Here is a 15609-nt window from a genome sequence, read left to right on the forward strand (position 1 = left end):
TAAGTCGTATTCAAACCAAACGACACCTTATAGTGTTCTTAGCGCAAAAAATTCAATATTAGGACACAATTTTTAGTTGCATTGTTATCAACGTCTAATTTATGATCGAATGATGGCTCTTAAATTGTTCAGATTTAGTAAAGAAACTTTTGGATTTACAAGGCTAATTATACTTGATTAAACTAAAGTAATGGAATGAGCCTCGTGCATTGGGCGTGTATTTTACAAGACAAGAGCTCCACGCATGTCTTAGACCGTCTTACGAGTGCCTCGTCGTAAGCGAGCTCCTGAAGAGTCTTAATTTTGCCTTTGTACGCAGTTTTTGTGATACCTATATATTTAAAATATACATCTAAATGTGTGTATTCACTATTTTTGTCTGATTTTCTTTGAACATCATATCCAATACCGTAATTTTATGTACATGTCAACTTATAGATTCTTGCTTTAGAAAAAGAAGAAAGAAACCTCCTCCCCCATCCATAGCAAATAGTCAATTCCTTTACTTCACCCATTGGATACCAGTCAATTACTACTACAAGTCGTCATCATTGTGACAGAGCATTTTCGAATTCATTTTCCTAATTTGAACCTTAAGAAAATCCTATTCATGGCAATTAAATACACCTTTCACCTTTCGATTCTTAATTATATAAAATAGCAAATGAATCAACATTTGTATCTTATGCGAACTCTCAATAGCACCCTTTGTTGCTCAAATCTTGCAGTTAATTTTTTTTTTCTAAGGTATAAATTGGAAAAAATAAATAAAAAGTATCTTTTTTTGACTATGAATGTTTTTTTTCAGTTTAAACGGTTCAGTTGCTATTCACATTCTGTCAAATATGACTACCGTCATTTTTCGACTATGAATGTTTTTTTCCAGTTTAAACGCTTCAGATACTATTCACATGCTAATTCTGTCAAATATGACTACCGTAATTTTTCGACTATGAATGTTTTTTTTCAATTTAAACGGTTCAGATGTTGTTCACATGCTAATTCTGTCAAATATGACTACCGTCATTTTTCGACTATGAATATTTTTTTCTAATTTAAACGGTTCAGATGCTAATTCTGTCAAATACGGCTACCGTCGTGTTATAAATATATGAAAGATTAACAGTGCTAAGTTTTGATAAACATAAGGACTACAACTGCTAAAATATACTATATAAGACTAATTTACACCAACCGAAAACATAAGGGACCAGTTTTGTCATTTTCTCCTAATATGGCCTTTAGGATTTGTAAGTTGTAACTTCACCTTTTGAAGCGGAAAATAGAAAAAGAAAAGCTTCGACCTTCTCTTTTTTCTCGACATTCACCGCCGCTGCTCCGCCAGTCCAGCCTCGGATATCGAGTGCCAGCTACTCCGCCACTCCGCCAGCCGTTCACCAATCGCCGGAGCAGGTATACTTGGATTTACACCTCTCCAGCATTTCCTAATGCTGTGTTTACATCAATAACACTGTGACATTACCTATAAAAAGAACAAGATAAGTTGGTTGAGAACATTCCTTCAAATTTTTAACACTCACATATTGTAGTAATTAGTTTCTGTGCAAGCAGTAGGCATTTGGTTTGGAGATGCCCAAATTTGAAAAGGCTCAACTAAACCCCAAGCCCTACATAGCTGAGTTACCAATTCGCACAAATCAAAACCGAAAGAGAAAAACTTAATTGTACCGAATTTAATTTGGTTTGGTTTCAGTTTAGAGTTTTGTAGAAACCGAAACCGAAAATACCGAATCAAATTTTCCAAAACCTAACCGAGCTGACTGATAAGCGCTCAGACGAAATTCAGTTGTACGTTTAACCCTCTTTTTTCCTCCTTTCCTCTGATTCTCTTTTATCTGTAGTTTGTAAAAAAAGTCATTATCTGCTTTTTTTTTTTTTTTTTTTTGTGGTTTGTTTGTGGGGTTTAATTTGTTTTTTTGTCTGGATATAAAATAACTACAGAAAAAATCTTGAAATGTTTTATTGAGTTAATTATTTTGGATGTTTTTTCCTAATCAAAATAGTTGCACTCGATAAACCCTTGAAAAACATGGCATTGATAAATGGGTATGGCGAATCTTGATTGTATATGATGTATGCTTTATGGACCATAAAATACGAAGCATTCAATATTCTATATATCATATGATTCTTTGGTGTCATTTATCTTCCAGATTTTTGGGCTTTCAAATTGTTTTGCTTGGATAGAGAATATTTTTTCTTGCGAGTTTTGAAATGGTTTCGTCTGGATAGAAAATTGCTTTTGAAATTTTAGAAGTTGGATTTTGATTTTGATGTTATGGATGTTGTTAACTAAGCTGCTGAATGAGCTGATTTAACATTTTGAAAACCTCAAGTTGGCTGACACTATTGTAATTATATGTAAATTAGGGTACCACTTTACCTAGCTGTCAATGATGAAGAGGGTATGGAGAATCTCGGATGCTTCCCAGACGGAAGCAATTCTCCAAAGATTTTCTGAAAATTATAGAAAACATTCATGGTGTTACACGATTGCACGAGCTTCAGCTAATACGTTGTGGGTTCGAGGACTAGCAGGCGGAGCAGCTTCTTCCCAACCTGCCTGGTCACAGGTATTTGCTTTGTTCGCAGACAGGTGGAGTCACGCTGATTCATTGGTCAAACAGGATCTGAGAGAAAGGGTTTCACATTTAAGGGATGAGTTGCTAGCTTGCAGTGGTGATGCTGAAAAGATTGAGAGAATATTAGCAGATAGAGGGGTTTTGTTGTTTAGGAGGTATGCAGATGGTTCTGCGGTTGTTGAGCTCTTAAAACAGCTAAAATCTTCTCCCCAATTAGCGCTCCAGGTGATTTTATTTCTGTACGTATTATACTTATTATCTGTACGTAGCAACATACCATATCCTCATTGTAACTGAACCGATTTTGTTTTGCGATGGTTGACTTATTTTTTGTCTGACAGATTCATTATTTGCCAGTTATAAACTACATATAAATTCTGCTAACCACCAATCTTTGAAATAAAAAAGGATAAAATAAATATAAATATGGAATCTTGGTCAAAGAGGACTTGTTGACACTGCAAAGGTCAATTGAATTGGGACCTCGTAGACTGCTTGTGTGAATTTAACTTTTATGATTACATTATGTAAACTAGGCGTGGGAAATAATAATGGAGTTGAGTTTGTGGATGAGACAAAAATGAGGCGTTTCTCTTCTTTTGGCAATATTAGACGATTCTCTTTTCGGTTAATCAATAGTAATTTCGTGTCATTCTAGTAGTCACAATTTAAGAAATGTCTTGTATGCCTTCACTGTATTATGTACTTCTTCTCAATGTCTTCTACCTAAGACCAGATGTTAAGTCTATGATCACTGCTATTTTTTTTTTGGTTGAGGAAGTAACGTACTTTGTCTGTTTTCTCAGGCTTTTGACTGGAGGAGAAGACAATTGGATTACTGGACTCCCATGACAGCTGAGGAGTATTCCAAGGCTATTGTTGTGGCTGGAAGGTTAAAGAATGTTGATCTTGCAGCTGAACTATTCAAAGAGGCTTCCAACAAGCAACTCAAGTCCACCTCTTTATATAACGCCCTTATGACTGCTTATATGTTCAATGGTTTGGCTGTAAAGTGTCAATCAGTTTTTCGGGACTTGAAGAGGGAAGCAACATGTACTCCAACTATTGTAACATACAACATACTTATCTCGGTGTTTGGTAGATTAATGTTGATAGATCACATGGAGGCAACCTTACGGGAAATAAATGATTTGAATATCTGCCCAAATGTTAGTACATACAACAATTTAATTGCTGGGTATATCACAGCGTGGATGTGGGATGATGTGGAGAAGACATATAGAATCATGAAGGCAGGAGGTGTCACACCTGATCTTGCTACCCATTTATTGATGCTTCGAGGATATGCACATTCTGGTAAGTTGGATAAGATGGAAGAGATCTATGAGCTTGTCAAAGGTCATGTTGATCAGTACGGGATCCCATTAATTCGATCTATGATATGTGCTTACAGTAAAAGTTCTGACGTAAATAAAGTTCAAAAGATTGAAGAGTTGATGAGGTTGATTCCTAAAGATGATTATAGGCCTTGGTTGAATGTCATATTAATCTGTCTGTATGCAAAGGAGGATTTATTAGACGAGATGGAAAATTCAATAAATGAGGCATTTAAACGTAACACGTCCGTCACAACAGTTGGTGTCATGCTTTGCATCATTTCAAGTTATTTCCGAAACAATGCAGTAGACGAGCTTGCTAATTTTGTTAGCCGTGCAGAATGTGCTGGTTGGAAAATATGTAGGTCCCTTTACCACTGCAAGATGGTTATGTATGCTTCACAAAGGCGACTCATTGAAATGGAGCAAGTTCTTGGCGAGATGGATAAAGTGAACTTGGACTGTTCAAAGAAAACGTTTTGGATATTACTTAAAGCCTACACAACGTGGGGGGAAAAGGATAAACTTCATCAGGTCTTGGGTATGATGTGCAAGCATGGATATGGAATTCCTACGAATGGATGAACGTGGTAGTTCATATTTCAATTTACTCCTGTCATCTTGCTTTGAAGGTCGTGGTTAACTGATTGTAATGCTGCTGGAATTTGGGATTTTGATGAAGCCAGTTGACACTCTTATTTAGTTCTCCCTTTTCTTGTTCCCTCTCATTGCTGATATACAACAGTTAAAAGCTCAAGCGATGAAAGCATTTCTATTTTACAGAAGAGTTAAGTCAAGCATGTGTGATGAACATGTCTGCTTATTGTCAATAAAATTCTGGGTAATTTAGACATCTCATAGTACTTAGTTATGTAACTTTACGTGTCTTATAACGGGAAACTGCATTGCCATGTACCGCTTCTCTATTTTGCTCTAAAATCTTCTACAGCCTCTTCGGTTCATCGCCTTCCAGCTTTTCTGGGTTTTAGCATCATCTCTCCACTACTAACTTTGTATGTTCTTTCTATTCTGCTTTCCTATTTTTTCTTGTATTATTATCTTTTATATATACGCTTCTGACTCTGACAATATAACTGCTCTCTCTTCTTGGCTGTTCTTGCTAGATTCTTTGTTGCTGCACCCGCTTGGATATTATGTTGTTCCATTGCCTCTGATCGGTGAGTCTCACCGATATTCTATCACTTTTTCTTCTTTCTCCCTGGTTTCTAAATTTAAATCTGGGTTAATGGTTTTAATTCCACAATAGAGCAAGTAGTAACATAGATGATGCTACTTTTGGCGTAATTATTTTTAGGGTAATTACACTAAGCACTCCTACAATATTGCTCAGTTTTATATACACCGCTTGTACTTCTAAAAGAAACACGCAATACCCCTATATTATGAAAATCCAACACATTCTTATTTCCTTTATATAAAAATTAATACATGGACAAAGTTGCCCTTATCCCGATTTTCATTCAATCCTTCTAGAACAATTTCCATTATCCAACTTTTCCTCACAACTCAATAAGTTTGAGCCTTCTCCTCTATTGTTACCGTATCCCAGCAGCCTTACCAAGTGTGGCCTTATCCTCCAAAGTGTCTTGATTTCTCTTGTAAAGCTTTTGTCCAATAAGAGATTCACATTTTAATTGATTTATATATAACCGCTGTTCGGACTAATGGAGGCATAACTTCGGCAAACACCTTTGGTGAATGGTTCGTGACCAATTCGATCGACGATAATTACATCTATATATTTCTCTTTGAAAATAAACTTTTGTTGCAAAGAAGAAAAAGAAGAGACCGGAATACGGAAGTGTTTCAAGTTTAGAGAGTGTCCAACGGAATGGCCAGTAAATGACACGTGAGTAAGGATGGGAATAGGGATAAGGGCAACTTCCATATATTAATTTTTATATGAAGGAAATAAGAAATGTGTAGGATTTCCATAATATAGGGGCATTAAGTGTTTGATTTAGAAATACATGGGTATATCTAAAATTAAGTGATATTATAGGGGTGTTTAGCATAATTTACCCTTGCTTTTATAGTAAAATAGATAGATGATTCTGTTTAATTAATCGAGTATTTTAAATGGCCTTCATAGTAGTTATTTGATGCAATTATTCATAGGAATCATGAATATCTGGAAAGCTACACTGCTTGAATGCCCATTCTTCCCTCTTTACTGATGGAAATGCTAAAATTGGTGTTGCCTCTATTCAATTGCTGGTTTACAAATAATTCTCGTTCTTATTTTTTTTTCTAGAATAAATGTTGTCCCTTTTCTCAAATGACAGCGTTACTTTTCTATCTTGTTTTGAGAATCGAGTATTTCACAGCCTTTGTGGTGGTTGTTATTCGAAAAGATTTATGCATTTGGCTTCAAAGATCCATTGTGTGTATAGTTAGAAGAATGTTGCTACAGGATCCGAACTTCCTGTTTCCCATTTATTTTCTGACAAAAATTGCAGAGCCTTGAGATTGATATTTTATCAAGGCAAAGAAAAACTTTTTTCTGACAGTTCTATTACTTCAGAATGAGTGTTAATATTTGGCCGAAGTGACAAATTACTCATTTAGAATGAACTATCACATGAGATATAAATGAGGTACCATCTGACATATTGTGCATTATTCATTCTCTTCTGTCAGTTTTTAGAGGAGTAATAAGAAGAATTCTATGAACCACACTGGGTAATGCCTTCCCAAATTCATGTGGCATATTGTCATGCTCTTTGCTCCTTTAGCTGATAAGTCTTCTCTTCTGATGTGTGGGGTGTTTCTCCTATCTAAGCTGTAAGTGAGGATTGAGAAAGCTACACATATCTTTGTCAGAAGACTGACATATATTTATGCTTCTAACTGAAATTTGTCTCTTACATATATAAGAAGAGAAATTTTCATTGAAAGAGCTTTCATTCTGGAATAAACTATTTGGAAGGTCTGCTATAAGCGCCCAACTAAATTCCATGTTGAAAATTTCTGAGCAGTCGTATGCTTCTCTGTCAGGACATCCAATTTGATTGCAGACTTCATTTTTCTTAGTGCATGTGGTCTTATTCATCTAGAGGAACAAGAAAGTAAATTTCAGATAACCATGTATAGGTAAATAAATGTGGTTTCAATTGCCTGAGGAATATGCAGCTGCACTAAGGGCAATTAACACCCCCGTTATGCTGGTTGAATCTATGTAAACCATTGTGAGTTTGGATTTTCCGTCTTTTACCTTCCTGTTACTGTGCTAGCATAATGGTCAATTCTTCCATTGGTACTTATATGAAAAACCTGTGTTTCCTGAGCAGACATGCGCAGAGACAAATGACAAGGCATTTCTGTGATTATTTTTGCAAGCACCAGCCAACTCATTGCGGTTTTGTATCTGAACCAAGCCTCCGAATTCCATTATTCTACTATTTCTGCATCCAAGTCAAATTGTTTCTCATCTTCAGTTCAAATTGAGGGATCTCAAAGAAGATATTTTAGGTCTAGTATCTCCAAGCTGAAGAACAGCTGTCACTTGTTAATACTTAGAACTGCAGTGAATCCCAGATATACTTGGAAGCCGTGCCTTGATATTTCTATTCAGTTCCAAAATGTGAATATGAGGCTGTTCTTGCCCAATCAGTCAAAAGTTCCGGAAAAAACTGATGCAGAGTAGGGCATATTTCTGGGCTGTGATGTATATGAGTTTTTTCTTGCCCAATCAGTCAAAAGTTCTGGAGAAACTGAAGCAGAGTAGGGCATATTTCTGGGGCGACGTTTTACATCTGCTGGTTTATTTATTGGTTTGTCAGTCTGCTATTTAGCCTCTCAACTAGTGCATACTGAGCTGAAGCATCAGAAGAAAATAGGGGAAATAACTGTGCTTCCTCAACCGCTGGCTATTCACATGGAAAGGTCTATACTGACTACTCTGTAATTGGTGAGTGGTGCATTCTGGACTTTTATGTTCTGTTTCTTTCCACTTTCCAGGTTTGGTTGATATGATAAACTACTCTTCCACCTACTGATTATGTGAAAGCATATTACAGTAACTTTAAGGCCCTTGCTTAGAAATTCAAACTTAATGATAGATGTGGACCCAAGATTTAGAGTCATTGAGGTCGGAGGTGGTGCGGTGTATGTACTTTGTATGCATGGTTCGAGTTAAGAAAATTGTGTCTGGTTGAACTCCCTACAAAGGGCTAGATCTGCCTCTACACTAACTAGTACTAGTAGTTACTATCGAAGTTATTTTAATTGAAAAGACTGCTTCATTTCATGCAGGTATATCTGGAGATGGAAGATGTTTATTTCATTCTGTTGCTCATGGTGCTTGTTTAAGGTCGGGGGAAGCCTCTCACCTGATGAGAACCTACAGAGGCAATTAGCAGATGAATTGCGTGGGAGCACAATGGAGCATGTACAACAGTGGCCAAAGAGGTCTGAAGTTTTCACTATTTTTTTGGGTTAAACAGAAATGTTTTATAACACACCGCTACATGTTTACTACTCAACAACACCATAAAATTTGGTTAACTTTTAGTCCAGAAGGTTAAGAAACACTACTTAAATTATACGCACTTATAGTTTAATATTTCTTGCATTGATAGAGTAAAAAGTATTTGTATTATATTATCAGTGTGTATAATGTAAACAATGTTATTTGTGCTAATGCTAACCAAATTTTACAATATTCTTAAATCCATAAACATGTAGCGGTTTGTTTAATTTGCTCCAATTTGCAACATGATGCATGCTAGAATCAGCTGGTAGGGGTGTACATGGACCTGATTGGTTCGATTTTTATTAAAATCAAACCAAACCAAATCAACTATATCGGTTTGGATTAGTTCGGTTTTGTCGGATTTTTTTGCTACATGAATATTATTTAAATTTTACTTTGTTAAATTTTTTTGTAAGTAAAATATATGTTTAGTAAAATTTTTAAAAATTGACAAAAATATAATTTATTAAAATAATTTTATGAAAGAATTTTGTTAATAACACATGATAGTTACTTTTTTAATCGTTTGACAATAATTTTTTATTGATATATACTTTCAAGATTAAACAAATTTATTAATTAAACATAAAAATCAGTATGATATCTAATTAATGATATGTTCTATTTAATTTTAGATGTCGAAATACCACTTCAAATTCGAAAAAAATATAAGAATTTAATAAATCTTGCCATATGAACATGGAAGAACAAAGAGATTGACACATTTCAGTAACACTTGATAAGAAAGTGATCATATAATCTATTACTTAAGGTTGATACAAATGGAGTACTTCATATTCTATTAAATATTACATCCCATAAGAGAATCGCAAATATTTCTAGAATTTTTGTAAAGAAAATTCTATATAAAGTCTTAAAGTATATATAAAAATTATATATTTTTGTATGTCGGTTTGGTTCGGATTTTTTTACTCAATACCAAACCAAATCAAACAAAATTTAATCGAGTTTTTTAATCAGTTTGGTATGATTTTTCGGTTCGGTTTGTACACCCCTATCAGCTGGTATGCAAAAGTTTTTTTTTTTTCTTGAGAGATGAGACTTGTGGCCAATGCAAATTTGATCCCTTTCTTTGCATAGTATAGGAATTGGCAAGGCCAGATGTTTGTTTCATGCTATTATTGCTCATATCTTTTGCGAAAATCGAAAATTTTCTTTTCTTGATCTTATATTAAAAATAGTATCTGTACAAATATTGTAATAACTGTATACGGTCAAAACCGAGCTTGCCCTTCGTGTGATTAATCTAGGTCGGAACATGATGGATCGAGGGTCGTCATTATAATATCGAGCTTGAGATCTAGAGACCGATCAATATCGAGCTCGAGACCCAGAGACCAATCAATATCGAGCTCGAGATCTAGAGACCGATCAATATCGAGCTCATGTCAATATCGAACTCGATATCTAGAGATCGATCCACACCAAGACCGGCCAAGATCGAAATCGAGCCAAGGGACAAAAGAGCCGTTATAGCCCCACTTAGGGAGAGAATCTCAGCGAAAATCAAGGAAAAACTAATTACTTAATCTATCATGGGATCCCACTATTATTTTTAATCATACCCAATATGGGATTCCCCCACTATATTAAGAGCGATTATCATTTGTAAGAGGACACTGATTGATACACACATTCATTCTAATATACACAAGAAAATAGTGCTGATACTGTCCTTCTCTGGTTTTTGGTATTTTGGTCATATTGTTTCTTCTATCAATTGTTCTTCACCCAATTTGGAGGTGATTAAATTGGAAGGCTTAGGCTAACTAGTTCATCTGGTTTGCATTCATCTCCCTTATAATTAATTTCAGTACACATCTACTTATCTTTTCCAATTTATACCACGTATTCTTAGAACTGCGTATAAATTCAACTCTATCCATTTTTCGGGTAAACAGTTTGGCGCCTACCGTGGGGCTAAGGATAATAGTGGTTATTTGGTACGAATCTCTGTGAAATACACTATTTTACACTTGCTCTTGGAAGTGCCTTTGATTTCAGGTTAAAAACAACGAACTCTCAATTAATGGCCCTATCTATCGATAACGAAGCTGGCCTTCAAGATGAGAATAACAACCTGACGCCTGGGGATAAAAGGCTACTCGTCGACCCCGTTGGAACTCAAGCCGTAGATCCAATTGACGTTAATTCACATGTGGCCATTGAGGCGAACCAACGTTCCGACTCAGAAAACAACATTCATGGTGGAACTCGATCTGCAGTTCGAAATACACAAAAATGCTGGAGGAGACGGGATCAGCCTGCGTATGATTTTCGAAATGTTGCAAGCTCAACAAGTAGCGATAGCTCAGTTGCAGAGCCAAACCCAGGTACCGAGCAGGCTCGAGCCTGGTCCACCCCAAGAAGTCACCCGCGAAACGGTGCCAACTGTAGTAAAGTCGAATGAACAAGAATTGGGGACTAATCCTGAAATTATTAAGATGCTCGAGGAACTGACAAAACGAATAAAGTCAGGAGAAAGGAGGATTGAAGCAAACGACCAAAAGGTGGAAACTTATAACTCTAGGGTTGATCAGATCCCGGGGGCACCATCAATATTGAAGGGCTTGGATTTCAAAAAATTCGTGCAAAAGCCTTTTCCCCCGAGCGCGGCTCCAAAATCGATCCCCAAAAAGTTCCGCATGCCCGAAATTCCTAAATACAATGGAACGACCGACCCCAACGAACATGTCACCTCTTACACATGTGCCATCAAAGGGAACGATCTATAAGATGACGAGATCGAATCCGTATTATTAAAGAAGTTCGGTGAAACCCTGTCAAAGGGAGCAATGATATGGTATCATAATTTACCGCCTAACTCTATCGATTCTTTTGCTATGCTTGCAGATTCTTTCGTAAAAGCACATGCCGGAGCCATAAAGGTCGAAACCAGAAAGTCGGATCTATTTAAGGTAAGACAAAAAGATAACGAAATGCTAAGAGAGTTTGTATCTCGTTTCCAAATGGAACAAATGGATTTACCACCGGTCACAGATGATTGGGCAGTTCAAGCTTTCACCCAAGGACTAAACGAACGAAGCTCGATGGCTTCACGACGGTTGAAGAAGAACTTGATCGAGTACCCGGCTGTTACCTGGGCCGATGTACACAATCGATATCAATCGAAGATTAGAGTCGAAGACGACCAGTTGGGTTCTAGGTTCGTTATTTAAAGGGACACCGACCGAGAACCGAGGTCGAATAGGGACCGATACAGGCCGTATAACGAAGATCGTAAGGGTGGCGAGCCAGGACGCAACCCCGTACGAGGTGAAAGGAAAAGTGATCGAGGCCAAGGGTCTCGAAGGCTGATGAATAAGAGTAGGTTCGACAAGCACACCAGACCTAAGGAAGCACTACGGTTATCAGAATATAACTTCAACATTGATGCATCCGCCACCGTATCGGATACTAAATGGCCTCGACCTCTACAGTTCGATCCAGTCTAGAGAAATCCCAATCAAATGTGCAAGTATCATGGCACTTATGGCCACAAAACGGAAGATTGCAGGCAGTTGAGAGAGGCGGTAGCCCGGTTATTCAATGAAGGGCACCTTTGAGAGTTATTAAGTGACCGAGCCAAGAACCATTTCAAAAACAAAGAATTCAATAGACAAAGCGAACAAGAAGAGCCACAACACATCATCCACATGATCATCGGAGGGATCGATGCCCCCCAAGGGCCGGTGCTTAAACGCACTAAGATGTCGATCATAAGAGAGAAGCGATCTCGAACTCAGGACTACATACCTAAAGGAACCTTATCCTTTAGTGACGAAGACGTGGAAAGAATCATGCAGCCCCATAACGATGCACTGGTAATATCTGTACTTATGAATAAAACTCAAGTTAAGCATGTGTTAATTTATCCAGGTAGCTCGGCCAACATCATTCGATCGAGGGTCGTAGAGCAACTCGGTCTATAGGACCAGGTTGTGCCCGCAACCCTGGTACTAAACGGATTTAATATGGCATGTGAAACTACTACGGTTGAGATAATTCTGCCAATTATCGTGGTCGGGACCATCCAAGAAACGAAGGTTCACGTGATCGGAGGCGACATGAGATATAACGCCCTGTTCGGGAGGCCATGGATCCACAACATGAAAGCAGTACCCTCGATCCTTCACCAAGTTCTAAAATTCCCAACACCAGAGGGAATCAAAACAATCTACGGAGAGCAACCAGCTGAAAAAGAAATGTTTGTCGTCGATGAAGTGATTCCGATATCATCACTCTCATCGACAAAGGGATTTAATTCGAAGGAAAAACGGGAAACCAAATAGCATCACAAAAGCCAGCCTCGACCCAACTAGAGAAGCAGGAGACTGGCGACGATGATGATTATGGGTTCCCTCGATCTTTCATGGTCCCCGATGATTCCGACGCTACCAAATCAACGGTCGAAGAACTGGAGCAAATCACATTAATCGAACATCTGCCCAAACGAAAGGTATACCTGGGCACGAGGTTAAGTCCCGAGCTCAGGGAAAAGCTTGTTCAATTTCTTATAACTAACATGGATTGTTTCGCTTGGTCCCATCTTGACATGACAGGAATCCCACCGGGAATCACCACTCATAGACTAAGCTTGGATCCGAAATTCCATCCGGTAAAGCAAAAAAGAAGGCCCAGTCCGAGGTCAAACATGCCTTCATCAAAGACGAGGTAACCAAATTTCTTAAAATAGGATCCATTCGAGAAGTAAAATACTCTGAATGGCTAGCAAACGTGGTGGTAGTTCCTAAGAAGGGAAACAAACTTAGAATGTGTATAGATTATAAAGATCTGAATAAAGCATGCCCTAAGGATTCAAAGACCTCGTTTATCACTAAGTACGGTACTTACTGTTATAATGTAATGACATTCGGTCTAAAAAATGCTGGTTCAACTTATCAACGCTTAGTAAATCGAATGTTTGAAAAACAAATAGGAAAATCAATAGAAGTTTATATTGACGACATGTTAGTCAAGTCCCTGTGAGCAGAGGACCATTTAAAGCATTTGCAGGAAACTTTCGACATACTGAGGGAGTACAATATGAAGCTCAACTCCGAAAAATGTGCATTCAGGGTCGGCTCGAGCAAGTTTCTTTGGTTTCATTGTGTCCAATCAAGGAATCGAGATCAACCCCGATAAAATCAAAGCAATCGAGGACATCACGGTAGTAGATAATGTAAAGGTCGTGCAGAGGCTAACGAGATGGATAGTCGCCCTAGGACGATTCATTTCGAGGTCCTCAGATAGGAGCCACCGATTCTTCTCACTACTTAAGAAGAAGAGCAACTTTGCAATGACTCCGGAATGCCAACATGCTTTGGAGGAATTAAAGCAGTATTTATCAAGCCCGTCGTTGCTTCATACCCCGAACGTAGACGAACAGATTTACCTGTACTTAGCTGTCTCAGAGATAGCGGTAAGTGGAGTTCTGGTTCGAGAAGAACGAGGTACACAATTCCCTATTTATTATGTCAGTCGGACCTTAGGCGAGGCCGAAACTAGATATCCACATTTAAAAAAATTAGCGCTTGCTTTAATAAGCGCCTCTAGGAAACTAAAACCATATTTCCAGTATCATCCGATATGTGTTGTAACAACTTATCCTCTTCGAAATATTTTGCGCAAACCCAAGCTTTCGGGTCGATTGGCCAAATGGGCCATAGAAATCAGCGGGTACGATATTGAGTATCGACCCCGAACCGCCATCAAATCTCAAATCTTGGCGGACTTCGTGGCTGACTTTACACCGGCCTTCGAACCCGAGATTGAAAAAGAACTACTTATAAAATCGGGCGGCTCTTCGGGAGTCTGGACTCTCTTTACGGGTGCCTCGAACGCGAAGGGGTCTGGACTAGGCATCGTACTAAAGTCTCCCACAGGTAATTTAGTTAGACAGTCTATCAGAACTGCAAAATTAACTAACAATGAGGCCGAATATGAGGCCATGATTGCAGGTCTCGAATTAGCTAGAAGCTTGGGAGCAGAAGTCGTAGAGGCTAAGTGTGATTCTCTCCTCGTGGTAAACCAAGTTAATGGGACTTTTTAAGTCCGAAAAGATCGAATGCAGATGTACTTGGACAAATTACAGGTGACTCTACATCGATTTAAGGAATGGACCTTGAAACATGTACCCCGGGAACAGAACAGCGAGGCCGACGCTCTTGCAAACTTGGGTTCATCAGTCGAAAATGACGAACTCAACTCGGGGACTGTCGTACAACTCATGAGATCGGTAATCGAAGAAGGTCACGCCGAGATAAACTCCACAAGTTTAACCTGGGATTGGAGAAATAAATACATAGAGTACTTCAAGAACGGGAATCTTCCATCAGATCCAAAGGAATCGAGAGCTCTGCATACAAAGGCAGCAAAGTTCACCTTGACCAAAGACGGAACGCTATTTAGGAGGACGTTCGATGGACCATTGATAATATGTTTGGGACCGAGAGATACCGATTACATCTTACGTGAAATTCACGAGGGCACTTGTGAAAATTATTCTGGTGCTGATTCGTTAGTCCACAAAGTAATCAGAGCAGGATATTATTGGACCGATATGGACAAGGATGCAAGGGAGTTCGTTCGAAAATGTGACAAATGCCAAAGGCATGCGCCCATGATTCATCAACCCGTGGAACTACTCACTCGGCCCTATTTCCATGGCCATTCATGAAATGGGGAATGGACATCGTCCCCCCCCCCCGGTCGGCCCCAGGTAAGGGGCTCAATTTATTTTATTTATGATTGAATGAACGGGCATCTCTGGTGGGCACAAAGGAGACTGGTGGTGGAATGAAGTGGTCCAAGGTAAAGTGGAAGCAAAGAAGGCGGCGTACCTGAAGTTAGTGGGGTGCATAGGTGAGGAGGAGAGGCGAGTGTGCATGGATAGGTATAAGGCAGCTAGGAAGGAGGCTAAGCTGGCGGTCACAGAGGCTAAGACTGCGGCTTATGGTCGTATGTACGAGGAATTGGGGGGAAAAGGTGGGGAGAAGAAGTTATTCCGGCTGGCCAAGTTGAGAGAGAGAGGAAGGCTCGGGATTTGGACCAAGTGAGATGCATCAAGGACGAAGATGGTAGAGTATTGATAGAAGATGCCCAGATTAAGAGGAGATGGCAGACTTACTTTCGTAAACTTCTGGATGAAGAA

General features: G+C 38.5%; 1 protein-coding gene across 8 annotated transcripts; it reads left to right on the forward strand.

Moving 5' to 3' along the window:
* The first annotated feature begins 1256 nt into the window (after positions 1-1256).
* LOC104102956 (pentatricopeptide repeat-containing protein At2g30780-like) lies at positions 1257-8632 on the forward strand. 8 transcript variants are annotated; one of them, XM_018773085.3, is made up of 7 exons: positions 1257-1413; positions 2392-2828; positions 3410-4953; positions 5065-5118; positions 6959-7149; positions 7252-7871; positions 8216-8632. In XM_018773085.3, exons 2-3 carry the CDS (start codon positions 2415-2417, stop codon positions 4523-4525), a joined length of 1530 nt encoding a protein of 509 aa, XP_018628601.1. In that variant the 5' UTR covers positions 1257-1413; positions 2392-2414; the 3' UTR covers positions 4526-4953; positions 5065-5118; positions 6959-7149; positions 7252-7871; positions 8216-8632. The 8 variants fall into 8 exon arrangements, with proteins under 8 accessions (XP_018628601.1, XP_018628605.1, XP_018628604.1 ...); XM_018773089.3 differs by having other exon boundaries at positions 7055-7149; XM_018773088.3 differs by having other exon boundaries at positions 6959-7921.
* The last annotated feature ends 6977 nt before the right edge of the window (positions 8633-15609 follow it).

Source organism: Nicotiana tomentosiformis, chromosome 3 (assembly GCF_000390325.3).
Source record: "Nicotiana tomentosiformis chromosome 3, ASM39032v3, whole genome shotgun sequence".
In the NCBI taxonomy this organism is placed as follows: domain Eukaryota; kingdom Viridiplantae; phylum Streptophyta; class Magnoliopsida; order Solanales; family Solanaceae; genus Nicotiana; species Nicotiana tomentosiformis.

Coding starts and splice junctions, on each gene's coding strand:
- LOC104102956 (XM_018773088.3), top strand. CDS start 2,415: ATGATGAAGAGGGTATGGAGAATCTCGGATGCTTCCCAGACGGAAGCA. Junction 2,829..3,409: donor CTCCCCAATTAGCGCTCCAG/GTGATTTTATTT, acceptor CTGTTTTCTCAG/GCTTTTGACTGGAGGAGAAG.